General features: G+C 40.3%; 1 protein-coding gene across 2 annotated transcripts; it reads left to right on the top strand.

Annotated features, from left to right (window-relative positions):
• The first annotated feature begins 1,000 nt into the window (after positions 1 to 1,000).
• On the top strand, positions 1,001 to 27,351 carry LOC124147220. 2 transcript variants are annotated; one of them, XM_048381502.1, is made up of 4 exons: positions 1,001 to 1,111; positions 3,657 to 3,844; positions 4,667 to 4,825; positions 26,064 to 27,351. In XM_048381502.1, exons 2-4 carry the CDS (start codon positions 3,695 to 3,697, stop codon positions 27,309 to 27,311), a joined length of 1,557 nt encoding a protein of 518 aa, XP_048237459.1. In that variant the 5' UTR covers positions 1,001 to 1,111; positions 3,657 to 3,694; the 3' UTR covers positions 27,312 to 27,351. The 2 variants fall into 2 exon arrangements, with proteins under 2 accessions (XP_048237459.1, XP_046373818.2); XM_046517862.2 differs by lacking the exons at positions 1,001 to 1,111; positions 3,657 to 3,844 and adding an exon at positions 20,804 to 21,158 and having other exon boundaries at positions 4,745 to 4,825.
• The last annotated feature ends 509 nt before the right edge of the window (positions 27,352 to 27,860 follow it).

The raw sequence follows: 27,860 nt of genomic DNA, 5'->3' as shown, positions 1-27,860 counted from the left end.
CTGAGGTTCCTCACTCTAGGATTAAGAAAGTTATTACTTTCAAATTCAGGAAGCCCATGTACAAATTCTGCAAGAGGCTGTACACCTTTGCTGATGTACAGAGGCTGCCATAGTTTGTACTGGCAGGTTATCTGCTGATGTGGAGGTTGAATACCGGACAACTTTACCAACTGAACTAGAAATAAAGGAGACCAGTGAGACCGCCTCATCAGTTTCCTATTTAGATCTATGCATAAAGATTCAAATTCAGATTCAAAACACTCACCACAAGACTGTGTGACAAGAAGGATGACTTCAACTTTCCAAAAGTCAACTTTCTCTTCATGTCGAGCAATATTCCAGAAGCTCCAGCCTTTGGTGTTTACATTTCACAACTTTTGAGATACTATCGAGAAAGCTCTGTCTACCAGGATTTCAAAGATCGTCCTATGGTAGACGTGTGGACGACATTTCCAAATTTAACACATCAGTGACAAAAATGTCTGCCACAAACCCGATTTTGACTTTACCAAATGTTTCCATGAACAAGTGACTTCCCTTTGCATGTGTTTGTGACGTGTGCCACCGGTGAGGCAGATTATGCTTACGTGGTATCATCACCATGTGACATTGATTCATGAACACATGCTCATGATAAGGCAAAAAATCAGGATTCTATGAACTATGGTTATCTTCATGCCCAGGGATAGGTCAAAATTTAAAGTTTCTATACTGCACTACACAGAAATCAACTTCTCTACCAAGGTTCCTTTCAGATCTTCCAAGATCTAACGGGATCGGGTGGTCCGGCTCGCTAATTTGGTTGAAGCATGTCATCGTATCCCAATCGCGTAGATCGATGCTCATGATTTCAATCACTGGATTGTCTGGTCCAGACTCGATTATTTACAGACCACCGTTATATAGCTGGAGTATTGCTGAGTGCGGCGTTAAACAACATACAAACAGTATATTATTATCCAGAGACAGCACACAGAAATACACAGTTACCTCCCTTCGACTTGTTCTACTTCTTCAGCCGAGCATACACACGGCCTCGAAAAGTTTGTACAACAGCGACGGCCCACATGGGATGGATATAGCCTTGACACTAGGACAGTGTGCACTCCAGGTAGTAGACCATGGCACATAACTCTCTACTTTGTAAACATAGGGCAGAGATAAGAACAATGTTCTATTGTACATGATTATGCACTTTTCTTTTGTACATGACTATGCACTTTCAGGCGCGGAACCAGTCAGGCGTTGAACGGGTAGGTCACAGCGTATGTCGGAGCGTATGGTATATCAGTCAATCAATAACACAAGGCTGAAAACAGTTGCATGTTGTGAAATAAACATTGGTTTGACGCGTGTAATGTCGCCTATGATACCCGTATTAAATACATCGCTATCTATAACCATTTGTAGATATCAAACAAACATAAGTAGGTATTATTTGGCCCGGCAGTTTAGCTAGATGTATAGGATAAAACACGTCCGAGGGTTATGATATTTAAAACCCGCATTTTCCGAGGGAAAGGGTTTTTAAAATCATAAGAACCCGAGGGGAAGTGTTTTATGTTACTTATAAACCGAAAAAAGAAACTTTAAAAATCATTTATCAATATTTTTATGTGTCGAACATACTTTCCATGAACATTAGGAAACGGGCGTAAATTATCTGTTGCTGGCTTACGGATCTTAAAAAGGACATTCTTAAAAGCAGTGCGACTTAACAACGTCTCTCTCACCTAGTGGAACACTCACTGGGCTGCAGGTACGAAGGTTGCGCGTTCGATCCTCGGGAATATAAAGAAAATATTTGTCATTTGATTTTACATTTCATTACATGTTACAATCTGAACGGAAGTTATATAAATAAAATCCCAGGGATATTATAACACATTATATAGCAAATGTGACTTGAATATCCTATAAAATCCCGGGGACATTACAACGTCCGTTTTTGAGATTTAACCCGACTGGAGAACAATAGGATGACGTCAAAGGTGGTTTATAAGTCTTATTACAACAGAGGTATAAAACTGACCGGGTACTGTCTGAGTTATACCCCTTATGTTCTATCGTGAAACAGGACCGTCTCCGTGGTCTAGTGGAGAGGGGAAGGTCAAGGGTTCGATTCCTGGCCACATCACACACTGCCTGGCGTTAGGCATTAAGGGGCTAAAACAAGGACTGGTCGGCTCGGAGTCAGTATACTGTGTCTGAGTGGGGTATTCATGTTAAAATGCGGTATGGTATCTCAGTGAGCTAGCACTATAAAATCGGCATTAGTCCGGACTAGTACAAGCAGATACATACACGAGCATGCACGTCGCTATATAAGTGCAATAATCTTGGACGCGACGTTCAACCCCATTTCACCTCACCTCACCTCACCTCACCTCACCTCACCTCACCTCACCTCACCTCACCTCATCCCACCCCACCCCACCCCACCCCACCCCACCCCACCCCACCATATGTGGTATAGACTATTACTTATGTAATCATTAAAATCATAACATATCATTGCAACACAGGTACATATATATCAATTTTTGAAACCTTCAATAAAATGTATAAGAGAGTGTATGATTACGTTTCCTTGTGTTGTCTATGTGTATCAACTGATGGGTTTTATATGATTATGTGTTACTTATTAATTGAGATTGGGTACGAGTAAACTGCGACTGAAAAACATACGCTTTGTATCGTAGAAATAAATCAGGTCCCGCTACAACTATCGTGAGCCCATGTTAAAGTATGTGTGTGTTGCGATTATCTTAGAGGACCTCTGCCCCGATACATGACGTGTAGCTCATCTGTCCTTGTAAAGTCGGGGTGTCAACAAAGCAGAGTAAGTGAACATGCAGTGGAATCACTTAATAGTTGAATCATGCTTCAAATGGTTGATGAATATGAATTAATTTTATATCGAATATATTCCCCGGTCGCCATGATAACTATAATATTGCAGTCTGCACAAACACGTAACATTTCAAATTAACCTAAACCCAATTTCGCCATTATTGTAAAATAACGGAGCCTGGTTCCCACAATAATGTCAAATAATATATATACATATTAGTTTCAAATGTGTTGTTATTTATTATTTATTTATTTGTTTTTTAAATTTATTTTTATTTATTTATTCTTATTTATTTTTTTTAATTAATTTATTTATTTTTTATTTATTTTTTATTTTATTTTATTTTATTATTATTTTTTTTTTTTTTATTTTTTTTTTTATTTAAATTTTTTTTTTTTTCGGGGGGGGGGGGGGGGGGGGGGGAGAGGCACGGATGGCCCAGTCGTCTAGGTTGTCAGATACGCTGTGCAGGGTTGCGTCCCTTGGGCTCGCCAGAAACCTATGATTGTGGGTTCGAATTCCGGTTCGCCCAGATTTTGTTTCTAGGTTTGTCAGCACCATACCCATGCACGTGGGTTTCATTAAAGTGTTAAACGTCTGAGTCCTGCATCACTTCGGGCTTTCCTCCCACATTAAACTGACACGTCGTGATATAACTGTAATACTGTTAAAAGCGGCGTTAAACCAACCCACTCACTCACTACAGTTTTCGGTACTATATGATCTCCTTAATATAATATGTATTACTGTCTTTCAAAACGCGCCAGGATATTGCATACTTTGTCACTGGTACAATACACAGGTGACAATTTACTCGCTCCTTCACATCAACCATCAAGGATGTTTCTATCAACTTCAACACTGCTGCTCATTGTTGCCGTCATGCAGCCCGTGGACAGAACGTCCAGGAACGTCAACTCCCTTCACGGCATCGCCTACATCTCCCTGACGACGGACAACCTGACGGCGTCCACGCAGTTCTACACGCAGGTGATGAGTATGGGCGTGTACTATTTTACATATTTCAATAATTAGAATAATTAACTGAGCTACTGTAATGAAACAGGGGACGGTTTAAAGTCTTCATAAACTTAAAAGTGAATTTCGGTATAACAAAACGAAGGATTACTCTTGACGAGGTAAATATGCCGAAACAAGGACCCTCGGACCCGACACTTTCCGAGGGTCATTGTTTTCGCATATTAAGACCTTATCAAGAGTAATTATTTGTATAATAAAGAATTGTAGGGAAAATATTTAAAATCCGTGTTGAATGTGGCTGTGGATGTGGTTGGCATGACCAATGTGTAACCAATGATTCGTTCATAGTATATGTACGTCAGGCTTCAAGATAGAAACTCACAAAAATAGTCACCGCAGGTTTTATGTTTGGTGAAATGTAATTATTACAAGCTTTGGTTCATTTAAATTCTAAAAAAGATTTAGAATAACACAGATGCACCACTCGTAGATTTTTGATTGAAGTAGGCAGATATAGAAACATAGCTGGAATATTGAGAATTTGTAAACGTTGTAATTTCAATGTATGTTGAAGATGAGTCTCATTTTCTGTTTGTTTGTTCAAAATACGAACACCTAAGAATTAAATATACATATCTGCAGTGTTTACAAACATTTGTATCCATGATGTCGACAACTGAAAAGTCTACTTATCAAAGTACAGCAGCGTTCATTAATCTTGCTGTGTTAATTTGAATATGAATTGTTCATCATATTTGCAACCACACCCGAAAAAAGATTTGTACTATGGGCCTTTCAGTGTGGAATAAATGCATCAATCATTGCAATCAGGTTCTTGGTGGGATGCTGGTGCCCGAGCTGTCCTTCACCTTCAGTGGAGATTCTCACTACTACCGGATGTTCCAGAAGGAGATCCTGGACGCCAGAACACAAGGGGTTAACCCTGCCCAGTTGGGAGTCCCTGATATAGGGGATAACGGTACTCACGAGGTCAGTTTATAGGGATGACGGTACTCATGAGGTCAGTTTGTAAGGGATAACGGTACTCGTGATGTCAGTTTGCAGGGGATAATGGTACTCATTAGGTCAGTATATATGAATAACGGTACTCGTGCTGTCAGTTTGGAAGAGACAACGGTACTCGTGAGGTCAGTTTGGAAGAGATAACGGTACTCGTAATGTCAGTTTGCAGGAGATAATGGTACTCATTAGGTCAGTATATATGAATAACGGTACTCGTGACGTAAATATATAAGAAATACCTGTAGTCGTGAGGTCAATATGTAGGGGATAACGGTACTCATAACGTTAATACATAGGGGTTAACAACACTTATGAACAGTATACTCTAAATAATCCGACGCTGCTCGGGTCAAGGGAAAAAATAGACAGTTTCATGGATGATTCACGCAATTAGTATGTAATCGAGCATATCAATAAAGGAAACAATTAAGGATTAAGCATGAACATTTAATTGGTTCAATGAACATAAATCCTCTGTAAGCCTTAACTGAATGTTTATTGAAGGTTGTATTTCACAGAGTGCACTGCATATTGGGAATACATGTGTACACATGAGGTCAATATATAGGGTATAACGATACACATGAGGTCGGTATTGAGGGTATATTACGGTTTTCATGGGGTCGGTATATAGTGGATAACGGTACTCTTGGGGTCCGTATTAATGGATTACCATAAGGTCAGTATATAGCTGTTCCCCTATAAACACACAGTATCCTACTAACACAAAAACGATGTAATCTTTAGGGCACTAATTAGAAGGCCAGATGACGAATCATAAGTATCATATATTTTTTCATATTTCACCTGACACATATCATCAAGATGCGTGAAGGAAAACTTGTGTGCAGTGATGACTGTAAGGATACGGGGCGGTCGGGTAGCCTAGTGGTTAAAGCGTTCGCTTGTCACGCCGAAGACCCGGGTTCGATTCCCGACATGGGTACAATGTGTGAAACCCATTTCTGATGTCCCCCTCCGTGATATTGCTAAAATATTGCTAAACACGGCGTAAAACCATACTCGCTCACTTACTCACTGTAAGGATACCGTTGCTTCTAGTCACTCTCAAAGGGAAACTATGCCGTTCACCGTCCAGATCACGGCAATGTTGGTGAAATTAAGATAATGCATCAATGTAAATGGGGTATTCAGTTAGTGTTATCTTTTGGGGCACAGGAACAACTCGTAATGACTGAAATGTTCGTGGCTTCACAGATCTCGTGTAATGGGGGGTTTCAGCATGTGTGGAGAATATCATCAAATGGAAAACACGATCACCAAGTCTGATAACTGCAACTGTTTTCGAGAAGTCATTTAGAAAATTTGACAGGGGCGATGGAACCTTTGAAAATGGAGAAAACTGAGAAACGAATCATATGAATTACTACCCCTATGGCCCTTACTCTTCTAAACAAGTATTCTCTGACTAAAAAAACGAATCAAACCTCGTAATATGGTTTTTACCAGTAAAGACGAGGTTATTGATGCCATCATGACCTCATTTGTTTATATTTATTGTTGTTTAATTCATTTTTTAAATTTTATCATTTTTTTTATTTTTTATTTTTGCGAGGGAGGGAGCGGGCTGCTATGGGGCAGGGATTGCAAAGCTGGAACATCTGAACATCATATATGTGATATATCATACATACATGCTTTGGGATTTAACCAATCACTTGCATGGTTATTGTACTATACAATCATCTTTGACTTCCCAAGTACCCATCAACCTCAGAACAGTCTTAAGCATACAGCAAGGCAATTGGAGTTTTGATATATGATATGGAAATGGAATGTTTTAAGCATTTTAGGAATCTTCCCTTCATAGTATAGGGAGGTAATGATGTCCTTATCACATTCAAATAAATCCAGAAAAACTTCGTCACATGAAGGGACTATTAGTGACACAGGATAAATGGTAATATGCGCTTTTGTCTGCGGGTGCGCGGCAACTTCATCATCTTTGACAACGGCATCATCCAACTTGTAGAGTATGTGCTGAGATCATCCTCATCTGACATCGTCTTCGACATCCGTGACCGTCGCACCAGCCCCTGCTACATCGCGGCCCCACACATGTGTTTCTAGGTCAAGGATGATGTCGATTTCAACCACTATATTGCGGAACTAGAAAGAAGGTCACGTGATCTTGGGTTCCATCAGGTCAAGGTCAACAGACCAGTAACAGTTCACAACGAGGCTGAAAGACAGGCCGTTCCCGAAAACCAGCTTGGTATTACTTTTGACAGCGGACCCTTTGCTGGTTTATCATTCGCCTACTTCAAGGGACCGAGGGGAGAGCAACTGGAACTGTCCCGAATTACAAATCAAACACGATACCATCTTGGCAGTGATTACTGCCGACGACAAGGCGTGGCCACAGCCTTCTTGGACAATCACCCTGACAACAGATGGAAGAAAGCTGCAGGAGTCAGTGGTCAACTTTACGGGCTGTTTCATTTTGGGACAAGAACAGATGACCTCCTGAAGTCTATGAACTTCTACACACAGGTCCTTGGTTCAGAGCTGGTTCATGAACCTTTGCAGGGGATGAACCTTGGAGGAGATGAGCTGGAGAACATGATGTTCCAGAAAGAGATTCTTGATGCGGAATCCTGGGGAAAGGAGCCGAGAGATGTGGGGATTGCAAATGTTTCTTTGACAGGATCTGACAGACTTCATCTAACGTTCAACCTGTTTGATAACAACGCAGTAGAGACTCTGGTGTATACAGCAGGACAATCTCTGTCAGATCCCAAGTTCAACCCCAGATACAACTGGAGCAGCCCTGCCTACATCAACAACATGCACGTCGCCTTCTTGGTTAACGACAACATCGATCTGAACAATTTTCTACATGACACAGAACTAAAAGCCGCCAGGAATAGATTCTCCGAGTTTAAGGTCAATAGAGCAGTTGATGTGCCGACATTAGGTGCTAGCGTACCCTTACCACAGTACAGTGCAGAGTTCACTGATGGACCTCTGAAGGGCCTCAACTACGTGTTTGCTAAGGGTCCAGCAGGGGAGCAGCTATCCTTTGTTCAGTTCAAGGGTCCAGCAGCAGCCAAACTGAAGTCAGCCCTGGTGCGATATTCGGCCGTCAGCACAGCTTTCAAGGAGACGAATCCGTGGGTCAGAAATGAATATGACTCGTTCTGTTCTAAATACCCCAGCAGCTCTATTGTTAGCTAAACCATTATTCAGAAACAAACCTGGTTTATCGAAAAATGTATTTTATGTTAAGCAGGGACACGTCGTCAACAAGATGAATCAGTTCCCTGTTAAGTGTTTCAATCACTTGGTGGTGTAAGACCCGAGTGTCAGAGCCGGGTGTCAGAGCCGGGTGTCCCAGCCGGGTGTGTATAGCCCCCCCATCGCGGGATTAGAAGGGGCATTGTAAAACAGCAAACCATATAGCATCATCCTGATGGAAAGTCACCATCAGGGACTGGTTGTGAATGTTTGTGTACAGACGTTGATTCAGCCGGAATCATGACCTTTTTCGACACAGGCATACAATTAATGGAAAAGAACATTTCGAGAGTGAACAATGCTTGCATACATTTTCAACGTGACGTCTACAACAAGCAAACCTGTCGAGCAAGCTTGAAGCGTAACTCAGGCCATGTGGTCAATGGGGCGAAACGTCCCCGTCTTCTGTCACTTATCACACTTATCAGATGACAACACACGACCAACCCAGTTAGCCACATGTTACTGACGCGGGCAACCAAACTGTTTAATCAGCAATGCTCGACTAGTGCCTGTTCGAACCCTTCTACAAATAACAGGTTTGATAGTTCCCTGAGGCGAAATGTAACTAGGTTTGTGTGAGACGAGTGGCGGCTCTAGCTGGGGATGTCTCGACAACAACACGAAGACCCAACTTTAACCAGAGTTTTCTTATGAATATGTTTTTATCCTTAACTGCGATGAGTAAGAAGATCAAGGGGGAGTGGTTTGGCAATTGATAAAACCCCACACGTAGAAGTCAGTGCTGCTGAGTATGTTCCTCTAGCAGGTAGCAGTTACATTCATCTCCTTTAATTCATTGTTGATAAGAAAGCTATACACAACATTAAGAACGATAGTAAAAAGATATTGTTATCCAAAAACATTTGGTCTATCTTGTCAGCCATCCAGCCAGTCTCGTTTGAAAGTAATGGTAACTTAGTGATGTCCAGTTTGAACTTGAGAAGCAAAACAATATGTCTGTAAATGTGATTGGCTATGGTGGAATTTCCCTTGCATCTTGCATTTTATTCACGTGATATATTTACTGTTGCTCGAGTAAGAGGCATTTCTGTAAAGAAAAAAACATGTACCATTTCAGAACTTGAACAAACCATGCAAGTGTTGTAACCGAAAATATATGTCAAGTGTTAATTATGTTTTATCTATGTATTAAGTTTAAACTTTGTATATAAGTTGCCAGTTCGTTCTTGATATTCACGCTCATTTGATCTGTACGCACCAGCTAGTCCATCATCAACTGTGTTGTACGTGGGTTTGTACGTAGTGTTGTGACAAGTGGAGAAAACTGATTGTACTAGTTGTACTACAACTAGAGAAGACTGTTGATTTTTGTAAGGGATAACTGATGTAAGTACTCATGAGGTCAGTATGTAGGGATAACGGTGCATGCGAGGTCAGTATATGAGGAAAACAGTACTCATGAGGTCGCTATGTTAGGGGTAACAGTACTAATGAGGTCGCTATGTTAGGGGTAACAGTACTCATGAGGTAGCTATGTTAGGGGTAACATTACTCATGAGGTCGCTATGTTAGGGGAAACGTTACTCACGAGGTCGCTATGTTAGGGGAAACGTTACTCACGAGGTCGCTATGTTAGGGGTAACAGTACTCATGAGGTCGCCATGTTAGGGGTAAGAGTATTCATGAGGTCGCTATGGTAGGGGTAACGTTACTCATGAGGTCGCTATGTTAGGGGTAACAGTACTCATTCAGTAAAGAGAGAATAACGGTACTCGAGAGCTATTCAGGAGGTCAGTATGTAGGCGATATCTTGTTTGTTGTTTAACCCCCCACTCTGCAATATTCCAGCTATATGACGTCCGTCTGTAAATACTCGAGTCTGGACAAGACAATCAGTTCAAGTGTCAAGCAGCAGCGAAATATAAGCACAGCTTTCAAGGACACGAATCCTTAGATTAGAAAAGAATATCACGCGTTTTGCTCTACTTGTTCTAAATTGTGGGTTAAATTTACCAAAGATCAGATGAAATAAAGTGTTATATATTGAGCAGGAAAATGTGTCGATGAGAGGGATTCATTGCCTGTTTAGTGTTTCAATCACTTGGTTGTGTACGAGAGGATTAACATAACCCTGTTTATCCATCTTCCCGAGGCAAGAGAGTTGACTGACTTTAAAAGTCCAGTTTCCACCCTTGCCGAAAAAGGCTCGAATCCTGGGTTCGATCGTAGCGCCACCAGTGGCTATTACGAGTTATGTCCCTCTATGCCTCTCCTGTGAACCAATCAGATTCCACCTCTCGTATCACTTGCATTTGCTGCAACCAAAACTGCGGCGCCAAGTCAAGACGATCTGATCGATAATCAAGATCTATATATTGTGATAAAACGAGTCTTACATCGCGAAGTGCATCAAATCACGTGAGCACCTTCATTAAAAACATGAAAAGATTTAGAAAATATCTGTTGACAACGAGTTAGCGGTGCACATGCTTTGCAAATCCTGCAATCGACCGAAATCTGTATGACATTTTACGAACCAGATTTCGATTTCGGAGCGAGATTTTGATTGGACTATGCATAGACTCGTTAGTCCAGCCAAAATGTAACTCCATAATACCAGCCTAGTTCGACAAGGGTGGAAACTGGACTTTTATAGTCAGTTAACTCACTTGCCTCGGGAAGATGTGTTTATCTGGTTAGAAGTCATTGTTGCTGTGCTAAGCTTGAAATCTCACTGACGTCATGAGGACACTAAAGATGCCCATGTCCATCACTATAGCAGATTTTAAGTTTAGTAAGTAGTATATCTGAATATATAAAGTGACGTCCAAAATATAAATTTCAGACAAAGTATAAAAAAATTTCGATGAAGTCTATCTTAAAGACATAACCTAAATACAACAATAGTGTATGCAGAAAATGTTAATCGACTGTGACATGTTTGCGAAGTAACACGCGAAAAAGTGAAAAACACGTGCACCACGGACAACTGCAAATGCACGTGCAGGTAAAGGTATAAAACGATTGCAACGGCAAGTCAGACATCCACAGTGATAAAAAACACAAAAGAAATGCCACGACTCACAAACGAACAACGTGAACGAGCCTTGGGTATGGTACAGATGGGAGCCACCCACGCCCATATTGCACGAACCTTCGGTTGCTCCCGTGTTGCCATTACCAACTTGATGCAACGTTACAGACAGACAGGGCGGACCGCTGACAGGCCAAGAACAGGCAGACCCAGGGTGACCACGCCCAATGATGACCGGTACTTGCGTACCTTGCACCTCCGAAATCGCTTCCTGACAATGACGTCATCGGCGACAAATGCCTTAGGTCACAGGGTTAGTCGACAGACAGTGGCCAGGAGACTCAGGGCTCATGGAATCAGGGCTTTTAGACCATACAGGGGTCAGCTATTGACAGCGCAACATCGTCGTCTGCGATTGAGATGGGCCCGGACTGTACGATGTTGGCAACGACGTGACTGGCAGAGGGTTGTCTTCACTGACGAAAGTCGATTCTGTATGTTTAGGGCTGATGGAAGACAACGTGTTTACCGCCGAAGGGGTGAACGAACGGCGGCGTGTTGCGTGCAGGAGGTCGTACCCTATGGTGGAGGGAGTGTCATGGTGTGGGGAGGGATCTGTGGGCAGGATAGGACACCGCTGGTCATCGTTGACGGAAACTTGACAGCTCAGCGTTACATGGATAACATTCTTCGTCCAGTTGTCCTACCATTTCTCCAACAGCAGCCACGTGGTGCCATTTATCAGCATGACAACGCTAGAGCCCATACAGCCAGAATTGTCACTCGCAGCCAACAACGTAAACGTCCTGCAGTGGCCTGCACGCTCACCCGACATGTCCCCCATAGAACACCTCTGGGACTTGATGGATCGTCGTGTTCGAAAACGACCACACTCTCCAGCCAACCGACAAGAACTGATCTTGGCCCTCCAAGAAGAATGGCGTCAAATCCCACGTGACCTCATCAGACGACTGACTTTTTCTGTGCGTCGAAGAGTTTTTGCGTGTATTGAGGCATTTGGTGGTCACACACGCTACTAATGACTTGTTATTGAACGTGAGCAATTGTTTATGTACTCTGCCTATTGTCCATGATTCTGAAAGCTCGAGTTTTGTACCACACCCAACTTTGAGGGGCTCTGACGTCATTCTCGGTCGCGGTATGATTGTCATTTTCAGTGTTGATTATGTTCATATATTGATCTTCTCAATATACTTTACTTCATGCATGTATGTTTGGTTGTTTTTGAGCAAGAGTGATTTCAAACTCTGGTAAAGTTTCTTTTGGACGTCAGTTAACTTGAAAAAAACTTGATTCGACCCCAAAACGACATACTTATTTTCTTACTCGGATCTGTATCGCGAGTTGTCTTTTGACCACTGATCAACCCATTAACATATTGTACGTACTTTCGGATCAATGAAACGTCAATGAACTAACAGTTCTATGTGGAAAATGTCATACCATGTTCAACAAAATACAGCCACAATAACGAGTTAAAGGATTTTAATGTTACCACTAGTATATGTATGAATAATACGCCACCAACACATTGCTGCATGACTGAATGTCTTTCATAGTCCGTCATACTTTTATCGTCATGACATCATGATAGCATTGATATTCGTAGAGCGTGTCAATTTTCTAACCCGAATCGTACATTTTTTCAAAGCTGTCAAGGCAATGATAAAGTGTAGCTAGTCTTTGCCAACTTCAATGAATAATACATCACACAATGTCAGAATGTTACCAAAAAAAACAATGTGAACAGTCTCAAATGGTAAATGTTGTTGAATTAATTGAAATAGCATAGTGTAGGAGCCAGTGTACAGACAACATTCCATCACTCACCCAGTGAAACAGAAGGAATGGGTGTTTATATCACTGCATAACCAACTTGATGGTTTGAGAACGCACATTAATTGCACATCTGACATCTTATAATATATGACAAGCAGGACAACAGCGGAGACATGGCAAATATGTAAAATGACAAAGGTCAAGGTCATGAGAAGTTATGATTTCGTGTCTCCACCAGTAGCGTCAGGGTCTACCTAGCGTCTCCTGCCCACAGGTAGAATGAGATGGCAGATCATACGTTTAGGGAATGATAACCAACCAAAGCACAAGTGTGGGTGCAAGTTGCTTTGCCCTAGCATCGAGTTTGTTCTACCAGTGTGGGAGGGTTTATTGTGAAATGACTATATGAAACTCAAGTTTATAGAAATTCAGAAAGCAGAATCAATTGCACGTTGATCTTGTGTGTTTTTACAATTCTGTTCTGTATGAACCGACTTCTTGGTTGACCGTTGTGTTTCAATTTGGAAATCACACCGTAACAGAAATAGGGGGCTCGTCCGGGATCTGAATTAAAACTGCTGAAACTAGTTGTAAACAAAAATGTCAGTGCCAAAATTGCCAGTGTTCATTCTATCATCATAGCTTACACAGATTATCATATAATATATAATGAGAATCTGTAATATGGAAGTTAAGTTTGAAATATTTGTTGTGTATCCCAGTGAGAAGAAAATCAGGCCTTTGAATCAGAATTGGTTATAGATAGTGTCACGGCATATGATTTCTGATTGTCTTATGCTGAAGGCAAAATATCAGTTACAAACATCACCCGTGCATTTGTGGGTGTCCCAGCTTAATTCTGACGTCATTAACACTGAGGAGGAGTGATGTTCAGCTACCCAAGGCTGCTGTTGTTAGGGAACATATAATAAATTTACATTATGACCCGCAACTAATTTGAAGAGACACGAGGAGATTCCAGTATTTGCTGTTAGAGGGTGTCCTGCAATTTTCGAGAGTGTATTTTGGTGACAAGACTGTCAACTCTCCCAGTTCCAGTCGTTGATTTGCTTGTTGGCAATGATTTTGAGGGGCCAAGGTTTTTGCTGATCCACGTGGGCCAATCACTTTAGAGTGCATTGAATAGGTTGTAAGAAAAGGCACTGGACACCACTTTCCACTCTTTGACGTGAGGCTTGGCGTCACTCTTTCTAAAAGCTATCCAACAGTTGGCATGATAAGACAATCCCGCGCTGAAAATAGAATGCGTGCTTACTTTCCCAATCTCAAATTAAGAATAAAAATTTACGGAATGATTAAGCAGTAACAGAATAATGTATTTATTTTATATATAATTATCACGTGCAACAGTACTTTAAAGATTTCTGAATATATCAAAATAGTTTTAATTCATTAGTGTTGAACAAATCCAGCAACGCAGTTACATCCAAAGAAAGGGGTCGTCTTTATCTGAAGTTGCAACATGTCAAAACATGTGATTTTTACACAGGTCTATTAAAGTTTATCATGTGTTTGTTCAGCTCTGTTGCAGGCTGTTGACTCATGTATCACAACTTGACACTACATACTTTGGAGTTACGTGTATTTTATAATTCTCTAATGTTATGTAAGAAATGAAGATATCAATCTCACACACACACACACACACACACACACACACTCACACTCACACTCACACACACACACACACACACACACATTGAAGTGTTAATATCTATATGTACATATGTACACTATACCAACAAAACCTGATTCAAATGGAGTCACGTCGAAAGTCTGAGCAGAACTCACTTTTTATCGTACTACGTTGTCGAGTCACAAGTGGATTTCCCATTTCTCTTTTTTTATAATTTGGTTTTCTTTTCTAGAGCATTTAGACAGTTTTGCATGACAAGTCAGAGAAATAACGGCTTGACCAAAGCTTATTAACGTAATCTCTATTACAATTAATGACGGAAGTATTTATTTAAATAACTAATAAAATTCAGACAGCTCCTTCTGTATAGATTGGAATGTTGGTGGATATTTATTATTTCTAAAATTGAAAATGATTTGTTTTGACAAAATAATGATAAGGTTTAAAGGATTATTATGTTTCGATAAATAACCCAAAAGAACATTTTCTTTGGGTATTGTTACCGGGTTTTTGGTTTTGTGCGATATCCAAATTTCCATGTCTCGCTAGATGGAGCTAACTTTGTTACATTCCCAAAAAATATTTATAAGATATTCTGCTTCTTCAGAACAGTAGCTACAACTCTTCCATTTTATTAGGAAGACAGTTTGTTGGCAATATATGGTTTAAAATTTGAAACTGGAACCATTGTAGTTTAGCCACGTTCGTGCACCTTAACGAGATAGAATTGATCATCTTCCTGACCTGTTCGTCAATGTAGTGTCCAAGTTCGTACTCCCATTCGCAAAATGATTATTTCTCTCACATATATGTTTAATAAGTATTTATTAGAAATAATGTGAAGCTTTTTGTTTGTTTGTTCAGATAATATTTATGAAATGGTAAGAAAGGGAATTGTAGGTTAATGGCAAATTTTGATAATCGCTGGCTTCGACAGAATTGTTTAACCTCGAGAAGAACACATGTGAAGGTAAAAAAAAAATGGAAACGGTTTTAAAGGTTTCGAATGACATGAATTGTCCGTTATTATCTAGCATATCATTGATGACACTTATTCCTTTTACAAACCATTCTTTATAGAATATGCTGGTATTTCCTATGGTATGTTCTCGTTATGCTATATATATTGTGCTAGGATACCCTTGTTAATTATACGCTCGATGTAGGTGTTCTCTATGAGTTCCTATCCGGCCTTATAGTATATATTATTTATCTTGGTAATCATTTGTAATCTTAATGTCTTGCAGGTAATTTCGAATGCATTAAAGGTTTCGATTTTGATGCTCTACATACCTTTAATATTTTTTGCGCATGTATTGATTCTAGCACTTTAGGACATTTTATACCTCCATCTGGTGTTTCACATATAATTTGACTTCTTACTTTGTCGGGTTTACCTCCCCAAATGAATAAGAAACACCTTTTTTGAAAACGCTTAAGTTGAGTATCTGGTGAATCTGGTAGAAAGCTTAGTATCTGGTGAATCTGGTAGAAATGCAAATAAATTGTTACAGTTTAGTAGAATTAGTGATTTTAGCACGGTAAGGGAGTAAGGTTTCTTGAAGACTAAATGAAAATGAGTGTTTCACATTTTCTAAATGCATTGTCATAATTCAAGCTAATCATTTCGTCGAGATCAGCACTGAATTTAATAAGTAGATCGAACGGATCTTGCCTCCTATCATCCTGTGATTCAATCATTCTGCCATCTTCCTGTTCTATTTTATTTATGGATTTATTTAGATAGTTTCTTGTTTCCAAACTTAAGAAATAATTTGTTGATTTTCCCCCTTGCTCCATCCATTGTGCCATTGCCCGTACCATTTACCCTTTTGTTTTATGCTTTAAGATTTCTTCTAATTCTGTATTGACTATCGTAGTTTCTGCCAGAATTTCACTGTTTACTCCAGGGATTCATCTAATTGTTTAGTCTGAAGAGTTAACTTTCATTGAGTTATTCTTTCCCGTATATTTTGCTTTTCTTTTTGTAGGATGAATATTGTATTATTTATCGTAATAAGCATTGTTTCCCAGAAAAGTTGATCTACATTAAATTCGGTTTCTATGGTATATCTTCATTTTTTTATACTGCTGCTTTGTTTCTTCAATGGTAGTCTTGACGAGTGTTACATACGTTTCGTCTTTTAACAGAGAATTATTGAACTTCCCCAAACCCACGCCCCTTTTAAGATCTGTAAGTTTACAGGTCAATGATATTGGTGAGTGGTCCGATCTGGAACTAGGTTCTATTTCCGTTTTCATAACGGAAGGCAACATATTGTGGGAAATTAAGAAGTAGTCCAAGCGTTGTGCTACAGAGGTGTTGGTTGTCACCATGTATATATTTTGCTGAAGGCGTTATGTTCACGCTATACATATATTGCATCCAATTCGTCCTTAAATTTGGGAATTCTATCTCAAGCTTTTGGGTTATTTACATTTTTTGTAATTTAATACTTCATGTGAATAATTTTGCATAATATTCCGGTCTCAATATAGTCATTTTCGAGAGATCTAATTGTCGTTTCTTAATTGTCATAGAATTCCACATCGTCTATATTTGGTCCATAAATAATAACAATAGCTAACTTGTAATCGTTAATGGTTATTTCTACAACAAGCATATTGCCTTTTACATCGTATATTTCGTTTTCGATCTCACAGTCAAAGTTATTGACACAAAGTATGGCTACATCTCTAGAATAACTCTTGTAATGGCTAAGTAGCAGTCTTTGTTTCCCCATTCTTTAATATTTTGCTCCATAGTTTTTTTCAAATGCACATCTTGCAAACAGTAGATACTTGCTTTCGTTTTGTAAACATTTCTTTACGTTTAGTTTTTGTAATTGATTCCTCTTCAATATTGTGATATTATTTTCAGTACGTCACCCATATATTAATTCAGGATTGGTATACATGTAGTTGAAGAACAGTGAGACATACCAGCATACGGGATATGCAATCAGGGATACATAGACAATGAAAACGGTATTGCTATATTCATGTTCGGGCTATTTGTTCTCGTTTAACAGAGTTGTGGTAAATGCATAAAATGGAGTATACACAAAATAACATTAGAAACATATAGACAATAATATATAAAATTGTCAGCCAAGTGACGGCTACGCCTGCCCACGGATTTCATGGGCTCGGATTTCGTCGAAAATTACCATCTTGAAATAGTACCGTTGTAAGCCTGAAAAAAGAAATTGTACTCTTAATGAATATGCACATGGCCTGGTAATTTATATGTAATCCGATGCGACATGACATGACGTCATTGTTGAACGCACACGTGTCCCATATTGATTGGTCCAGAGCACAAGAAACACAACAAATACAAACTGGTCCAGAGAGCAAAAAAAGATACAATGTTAACGTAGCAGCTGCATAAGTTGAGGCCAGGAATCCCCAACCGCATTGGGCATTCAACTGTATATATGGTCAACGAATATGTTATGTTTCTTTCGTCCCTGTAGGATCAAATAATACAATAAATGGTACAAGTCGTGCGAAAGCACACATTTCTCGACATATGAACTCCGTTGAAATTCGTGATGCAAGGGCTCAAGAAAACAACAACGATGAAGACACTGTCGTTAATATGAAGTGGATCGAGTTATTGGTACATCTTATGGCATCTACAGACAACTGTCCACCATCGACTGGTAATGATTGAAATCATGACGTTTTACGACACCCTCCCTAGAATTCATGGACATGAACACTATATTTAGTCAACAATGTTTCAAAGAAGGGGCGGGAGTGTGGACAACGTCACTGGTCCCCGTTCGAAAGCTGCTACAGCCAACTAATGGACAAGTGTGATAACTGTCTGACGTGATCGACCAATATGAAGCCAGGAGAAACCAGGTTGGTGTGAGATGAATGGATACTCTCACTGATGAGATTCGGTTCCGACCCTTCAGAACTGATAGGGGAATTATAGCACCCCGCCGACGAGGCGAGCGGTCGGCACGTTGATGTTTCCAGGAGGTCAAGCCGTGTAGTGGAGGACACGGTGGTGACGTCAAGACAGATCTGGTTGTTTTCGCTGCCAATCTTTTCAGACTGTCAAACACATTGTGAGTGGATGCCCAGCTTTGGCACAAACACAGTATCCTAAGCAACATGACGGAGTGGCTTGATGTTATTATCACCGTCTTCGCCATGCTTTTGGTCTTGACACAGGTTCTACAGAATATGTAGAGAACGTCATGGAAAATGATATATACAAAATTCTTTGGAAACCTAATCTTGTCATTCTTTTATAAATCCAATGAAATCATTTATATTATTGAATATGTTCTGCTATGACACTAATGTGATTGACAAGATACAGGAAAAACATGGCAAATATGCAGACCTAGCTTTCGAAATGTCACGCTTGCATCCCAAGTACCAAGTTGTCCGACTCCCCATTGTTCTCAGTGCCTAGGTTTGGTACCTCCCAATCCGTTGACTCACATTGGGAGAGTACCCAGGTTTGCTACCAGGATACAGCCCTTCTGACAATCTGGGTAATGAAGAAGGCTGCAGTGTCGTGGAGTCTTCACATTCTCATAAAAGTTTTGGGTAGGTTCAAATGGTCAGCACCTCCTGGAAGAAGTGCGATATTACAGGCAAAGACTCCGACCCACATAGCCCTAAAGTGTTAAATTTGTAATGCCAAAAAGAACCATCCACTTGTATCAAAAAGTACGTATGCCAACCACATATTCTTTGGTTTGGTTCAAAACAAATATGTCGTTAATAATAAATCTAGCCATGCAGATCCGTACATTCGTTGGTTGTGGTTTATTGTATTAATTATTGTTTTAATAAAATGTGCGTGTGTTTTATATGATTTAACTCGGGGATAGTTCTCTTATGCAAGTTTGTTCAAATCATTACTACATAACAGTAGCAATACTGCCCCAAATAATTATGATATAGTGTTACAAAACATAAAAGGTTATTAGTTTGTTGCCAAGGATTTGAAAGTTACTTCATCAAAGCATCAAACGTGAACATTTTAAATGGCTGATGTTTCCAAATGATTGAATTGTGGTTTGCTTCTACATGGCTTCATAGTACCCATTTACTGCCTACATTCAGCACAGTAAATCGTTGTTGGTCATTTTGTGAAACATACGATCCCGCACAGTGTAAGTAAAGATACGTCGTTAATACTGTGCCAGACTGTATATAACTACCTGACTAATAACAAGTTCATTCGTTGTCTACTTATGCTTTCATGAGTGTCAGTGAAAAGATGACGTTAAATGATAAATGGGAAAGACCCGTGAAGATCCGGGGTAGAATTGGTCTTCAGCAACCCATGTTTGTCGTAAAAGTTGGCTATGCTTGTCGTAAGAGGCGACTAACGGGATCCCTTGGTCAGGGTCGCTGACTTGGTTGATGCATGTCATCGTATCCCAGTTCCGCGGATCGATGCTCATGATGTCTATCAATGGATTATCTAAATGATCTCAAACATATAGCACTATTACACAATTGCCAGGTCCAGACCCGATTATTGACAGACCGCCGCCATATAGCTGGAATATTGCTGAGTGCGGCGTTAAACAACAAACAAACCAAGATAAATGGGAAAATATGTATCCTTCATCCCTGTACAAACTGTATTCGCCCCTGAAGCAAAGTGGAATGTGTTAATGTGAACAGGGCTAGGCGAAGAGGCAATGGTGCCGAAGGCCTGAAAATTTTATGAAAATCTGCACCCCCTTCTCCCAGAAAAGCTGTATCCACCCCTGCAGCAGAGATTGGTACTCTCAATACCCCCCCCCCCCCCCCCCCTCTTCTGGCAGTAATATTTATACAAATATACTTTACAAAGTTTCAAAGTTGATTATTTGACTTTGGAAGTCTGGAAACATCTGTCACTTCAAAAGTAGTCTCACATACCAAAATTGCCAAGCTTTATAAGATCAATCCAAAATTACCCTTATCCTTCCTCGTCAAAGTTTGGCAAAATAATATCCTATTCAACTTTGAGATTATATAATATAGCCACCAAGCCCCCATGTTGTCGTTTTTGTTACTATCTTATCACCTTAAATATGACACATTCCCACAGTTTTTCGTAAATCACCAGAAGATTACATCAATCTGCCACTGGGACAATATACAGGTGTTTACAACCTCCTGTTACAGTTATTCGTATCTCCTTCAATATGGTACTTTCTCAAAGTCCTTAATGACTCGACAGAATTGTTTTTATCCGTTACAGGGCCAACATATATCCGTAGCTGTCTACCATGTCCTTCACACCTCCAAGAACAATGCTTCTGTCAACACCAACATTGCTGCTGGGCGTTGCTCTCATGCAACTCGCTCTGTGCAGCAACCTCAACTCCCTCCATGGCATCGCCTACATGTCCGTGACGACGGACAACCTGACGGCGTCCACGCAGTTCTACACGAAGGTTCTTGGTGGGATGCTGGTGCCCGAGTTGGCCTTCACCTTCAGTGGAGATTCTCACTACTACCGGATGTTCCAGAAGGAGATCCTGGACGCCAGAACACAAGGGGTTAACCCTGCCGAGCTTGGAGTCCCTGATATAAAGGATCACGGTACATACGAGGTCAGTAAATAGGGGATAGCGGCACTCACGAGATTGGTATATCGGGGATAACGGAACTCCTGTGGTTAACATGTAGGGACTATCTGTCACAGCGCTAGTTTGGCTAATAGAGGAAGCATCCCAAATAGCCACAAACTGTAGGGTGTGAGACTGATGACGTTTATTTATTTGGGGTAAGACATTTAGGCAAGGATGCTTCCCTTCGGAATTTCTGCTCGGATTGGCAAAGTCAAAGTCAAAGGTAATTTGGCCAAGAAGTTAAACTTAAGCTTCAGGTATATCGATGATCTGATATAGTTCAATAACAATCAAATAGCCAATTCCCTTCCACTGATCTACCCACCTGAACTAGAAATAAAGGTAACCAGAGAAACCGCCTCATCTGTTTAATATTAAGAGCTATGCATAAGGATTCAGAGTGACAAAACACTCACCACAAGACTGTATGAAAAGAGGGATGACGCCAACTTTCCAATAGTCAACTGTTCCTTCATGTCGAGCAATATTCCAGCAGCTCCAGCCTTTGGTGTTCACATGTCCAAACTTTTGAGAAACAATCGAGTATGCTGTTTCTACCAAAATTTCAAAGAGCGTCATACGACGCTTGCTCAGAAGTTATTTGATGAAGGTTACAACATTCAAGGCCCCAGTAAAGCTTTCAAAAAGTTTTATGGTAGACATGTGGAGGACATTTCCAAATTTGACGCATCAGTTCAGGTGAACAATTGACTTGACTTCGCATGTGGTGCAGTATACGCTGACCTTTCCGCGAACACCTGGTATCATTACTATTTGATAGTGATTCATAAACACATGCTCTTGTCGGAATCGTGCAACCTATTCGGCTTTATGCAGAGAGTTCTGTTGCATTATATATATATATATATATATATATATATATATATATATATATATATATATATATATTAAATAATAAAGTCCACGTTAGTCCATCATCTTCTTTATTACAGTTTCATACATTGTACTTTCGCTGTCTCATGACAGCTCTTCAGTGTAACTGACAAGTACTATGTATGAAACTTATATAAAGAAGATGATGGACTAACGTGGACTTTATTATTTTATTATATATTACATGTACACCGAGTGAACATTTACCTAATTTTTGTATATATATATATATGAAATAATATATTTATGGGAATTTATAAAATACCCATATATATGTTTCATCTGTAAATAACACTTATACCGCATCCATTTAGTTCAACTTATCTGGAGAATAGCTAAAGACACATGGCTGCAGAACATATAAATAGAATTATACAATTATTTGGTGATAATGAACATGCCGACTGTAACTTTAGGAATTATTATAATTGCAAAAAACATAAAGGTGGTTACATACCAGATTGTCACAACCGCGCTGATTATCCCGGTGATCGACTATGTTCAGGGGGCACGGGTGGCCCAGTCGTCTGAACGCCGCGTTTCGCTGTGCCCTTGGGCACGCCTGAAACCTATGATTTCGGGTTCGAATCCCGGTTCGCCCCGATTATGTTTCTAGGTTTGTCAGCACGATACCCGTGGTCGTGGGTTTCACCGACGTGATAAACGTCATAGACCTTCATCACATGACGCCGTGATATAACTGGAATACTGTTGAAAGCGGCGTTAAACACAACTCACACACTCACTCACTATGGTACACATATATTAATAAATCAAATCAGAATGCACTACACAATACATCCTATGTTTAATTATTATAACTTGAAATCATCCATGTAAACAACATTATACTATACGTCATCAACTAACCTCAAGTGCAAATGAATTTCTTCCTGTCTATCTCTATCCTCATATGAAGGTAAACTGACTCAAGATCGGCAATATGAGATGTCCTTCCATGATAGGTCTAGTAGCAACTGTTTTTAAAATGTATACAAACTAATACTATATTCTTATTGTTTAATGTTAGTATCAAAGGTACTAAACTTATTAAATGGCAACAAGGTCATACAACCTTACTACTTAATAACAAATCTTTAAAAGTTATGTACATATGTATAACATACTTGAGCCTGACACATAACGGTATATCGGCATATCAGGGATACCATTACTTAAGTTCAGTAAAGAGAGAGAGAGCATTCGTGGGGTCAGAATATAAGGGATAACGGTACTCATGAGTTCAGCATATAAGGGATAACGGTACTCATGAGTTCAGAATATAAGGGATAACGGTACTCATGAGTTCAGCATATAAGGGATAACGGTACTCATGAGTTCAGCATATAAGGGATAACGGTACTCATGAGTTCAGCATATAAGGGATAACGGTACTCATGAGTTCAGCATATAAGGGATAACGGTACTCATGAGTTCAGCATATAAGGGATAACGGTACTCATGAGTTCAGCATATAAGGGATAACGGTAGTCATGAGTTCAGAATATAAGGGATAACGGTACTCATGAGTTCAGAATATAAGGGATAACGGTACTCATGAGTTCAGCATATAAGGGATAACGGCAGTCATGAGTTCAGCATATAAGGGATAACGGCAGTCATGAGTTCAGCATATAAGGGATAACGGTAGTCATGAGTTCAGCATATAAGGGATAACGGTAGTCATGAGTTCAGCATATAAGGGATAACGGCAGTCATGAGTTCAGCATATAAGGGATAACGGCAGTCATGAGTTCAGCATATAAGGGATAACGGCAGTCATGAGTTCAGCATATAAGGGATAACGGCAGTCATGAGTTCAGCATATAAGGGATAACGGCAGTCATGAGTTCAGCATATAAGGGATAACGGTACTCATGAGTTCAGCATATAAGGGATAACGGCAGTCATGAGTTCAGCATATAAGGGATAACGGCAGTCATGAGTTCAGCATATAAGGGATAACGGCAGTCATGAGTTCAGCATATAAGGGATAACGGCAGTCATGAGTTCAGCATATAAGGGATAACGGTAGTCATGAGTTCAGCATATAAGGGATAACGGCAGTCATGAGTTCAGCATATAAGGGATAACGGCAGTCATGAGTTCAGCATATAAGGGATAACGGCAGTCATGAGTTCAGCATATAAGGGATAACGGCAGTCATGAGTTCAGCATATAAGGGATAACGGTACTCATGAGTTCAGCATATAAGGGATAACGGCAGTCATGAGTTCAGCATATAAGGGATAACGGCAGTCATGAGTTCAGCATATAAGGGATAACGGCAGTCATGAGTTCAGCATATAAGGGATAACGGCAGTCATGAGTTCAGCATATAAGGGATAACGGTAGTCATGAGTTCAGCATATAAGGGATAACGGCAGTCATGAGTTCAGCATATAAGGGATAACGGCAGTCATGAGTTCAGCATATAAGGGATAACGGCAGTCATGAGTTCAGCATATAAGGGATAACGGTAGTCATGAGTTCAGCATATAAGGGATAACGGCAGTCATGAGTTCAGCATATAAGGGATACACTTACTCATAATATAAAGGCACAAATGAAGTCAGTATTTAGGAAATAATGACCTAAATAATAGTTTTTAGGGAATAACGGTATGCAAGAAGACGGTATATTGGGAATAACGGTACTCATGAATTAGTTTAAAGAGGAAAACGGTACTCATTAGGTCAGCATGTATGAGATAACGGTACTCATCAGGTCAGTATATAGAAATCCGTTCATGTACTCATGAAATCCGTAAAAACAATGAGAATAACGGTACTCATTAGGTCAGTTTGAGACAAGTACCTGCATACAAAGGAAATAGTACTCAGACATATCAAAAGCACGCTTGCGGATGACTGCCATTCATATTTAACTTGGCTGCTGAATTTAAGCGATGAAGGAAATGATCATAGGTCTGGTCGTTCTGAGAGGCAAAGAGGTAAGAGGCTATCCAGAGCATGGTTCTGGCTGACCGAAATGTTACAATTCAGCAAATCGCTGATATGATGGGATCAGTTTCGTGTCAGCGCAGTCCATGCTTACAGACAGACTCCACATCAGCACTCTATATGTCTGCAAGATAGGTACCCAGAGTGTGAACAATTACTCAGGATGAGATCTGGTCCTACTCAGTTGAAACAGTTGATTTTCACCCTCCTTGTCCTACTGGCAACACATTTTAGAATTCGTCCTCGTACATCCATCCTTACAAACAAAGATAATGAAGTGGAACGTAGACTTGGTTTGTTTCTGATATTGCTTCTTTCCAAGGCTGTGTACAAGTCAGTAATACGTCGTGTTTGATAAAGCATAAATACACGCTTTGGTGATTAGCTTATTAGTCTGTTTGTTTGTTTGTTGTTTAACGGAGCACTCAGCAATATTCCAGCTATATCACAGCGGTCTGTAAATAATCGAGTTTGGACCAGACAATCCAGTGATAGACATCCTCGATCTATGCAGTTGGGTTAAGATGGCATTTATCAACTTAGTCAGCCTCATCAATCTTACGACGAGCACAGTCGCCTTTTACGGCAAGCATGGGTTGCTGAAGACCTATTCTAACCCAGATCTTCACAGGTTACACCTTTGAAATGTTACCAATCACTTGCATTGTTATTGTAGTATTCGATGATCTTCGACTTGCCAAGTACCCTCACCCTTCAACAGTGTTAAGCAAACGACATGGTCACGAGATCGTATATCTTTAAGCTATAGTTTTGATACAGTGGCAGTTATGAGTCTGAAAATCGGACTTTGGAGAAAATGAGTCCAAATGTTTAATACCATGTATCTTTGTAAAGATTGTGAATTTTTTGGGTGTGTTCCTAAGATACTGTAGTTTTAAATCATAATGAGAAGTCCAAATGTGAGTTTTCACCCACAAAGCCCCTTATCTCATTGTCACATATAAATGTATGAAGAGAATGTATCAGTGACTCGGGATGAACGGTAGCTAATATGCGTTTGTATCTGCAGGTGCGCGGAAACTTCATCGTCTTTGACAACGACATCCTCCAACTTGTAGAGTTTGTGGAGAAATCATCCTCAAAAGTCTTTGACATCCGTGACCGTCGCACCAGCCAATGCTACATCGCGGCCCCAATTGTGTGTTTCTGGGTCAAGGACGACGTCGATTTCAACCACTACATTGCTGAACTAGAAAAAAGATCACATGCTCTTGGTTTTGATCAGGTCAAGGTCAACAGGCCTGTTACAGTTCACAACGAGGCTGAGCGACTAGCCGTTCCCGAAAACCAGCTTGGTATTACGTTTGACAGTGGAGACTTTGATGGTTTATCAATGGCCTTCTTTAAAGGCCCGAGGGGTGAGCAACTGGAACTAAACCGAATTACAAAAAGTTACAAGTACAATCTTGGCAAAAATTACTGCCGACGACAGGGGGTGGCCACAGCCTTCTTGGACAATCACCCTGACAACAGATGGAAGAAAGCAGCTGGGATCAGTGGACAACTCTACGGTATGTTCGAGTTTGCAACAAGAACAGATGATCTTTCGAAGTCTGTCAACTTCTACACTCAGGTCCTCGGTTCAGAAGAGCTCCCTAAACCACTGGTTGGAGTGGACCTTCGAGGAGATGCAGTTGAGAATATGTTGTTCCAGAAAGAGCTTCTTGATGCGGCATCATGGGGAGTGGATCCGAGGAGTATAGGGGTTCCCAATACGACTCTGGCAGGATCTGACAGAAGTGATCTAAAGTTTAACATGTTCGATAACCACGTAATAAAGACTGTGGAGTATACAGCAGGAAAATCTTTGTCAGATCCCAAGTTCAACCCCAGATACAATTGGAGTAGTCCTGCCTACATCAACAACATGCACGTCGCCTTCTTAGTTGACGACAACATCGACCTGAACAACTTTCTACATGACACAGAACTGAAAGCTGCTACGAATAAGTTCCCCGAGTTTAAGGTCAATAGAGCAGTTGATGTGCCGACATTAGGTGCTAGCGTTCCCTCATCACAGTACAGTGCAGCGTTCACTGATGGACCTCTGAAGGGCTTCAACTACGTGTTTGCTAAGGGTCCAGCAGGGGAGCAGCTATCCTTTGTTCAGTTCAAGGGTCCAGCAGCAGCCAAGCTGAAGTCAGCCTTGCTGCGGTATTCGGCTGTCAGCACAGCTTTCAAGGAGACGAATCCGTGGGCCAGGAAAGAATATGACAAGTATTGTTCTAAATATTCAAGCAATCCTGTTATTGGCTGAAATAATATCCAGATTAAAGCTGTTTTGTCAAAAATCAGAAGATTTGAAATATTTTCGATTTAAAGCTGAGCCATGTCGACGATGGGATAAATTTGTTGCTTGTTGCTGCCTACATAAAGTGGTGATGTGAGACCTCTTTGCAGGAGACACATACATGGGTCAGTAATCAGTATGATTTGTTTTGTTCTAAATATTCCAGCAGTCGTATCTTTGGCTATTATTCAAATAAGTGTTTCAGTCACTGGGTGGTGTAAAAAGCGGGGTTGGTTTGTATAGCCCTTCCATCTTCGGGTTAAATCGCATTATCTTTGCCTTTACTGACAATAAATTCAAACAACATGCTGCTGTGAAGCCACCAGGTTTGCCTGGCCAATATTTATAATTTACAGGCCGCTGTGACACAGGTAGAATATTGATGAGTGATGAGTGTAAAATTGCAAACAATCCAAGAGCATACCGCTACCCAATCGTGTCGTAATACTCGAGCTAAACTTGCTGTAATAATTAGTCTATGTGTTGTTGTTTTATCTTGTCAGTAGTCATTGTTGC

Source organism: Haliotis rufescens, unplaced genomic scaffold (assembly GCF_023055435.1).
Source record: "Haliotis rufescens isolate VD_foot unplaced genomic scaffold, xgHalRufe1.0.p SCAF_39, whole genome shotgun sequence".
Classification (NCBI taxonomy): Eukaryota; Metazoa; Mollusca; class Gastropoda; order Lepetellida; family Haliotidae; genus Haliotis; species Haliotis rufescens.
Note: the sequence above shows the minus strand (reverse complement) of the source record. Positions and strands in the feature narration are given on the sequence as shown.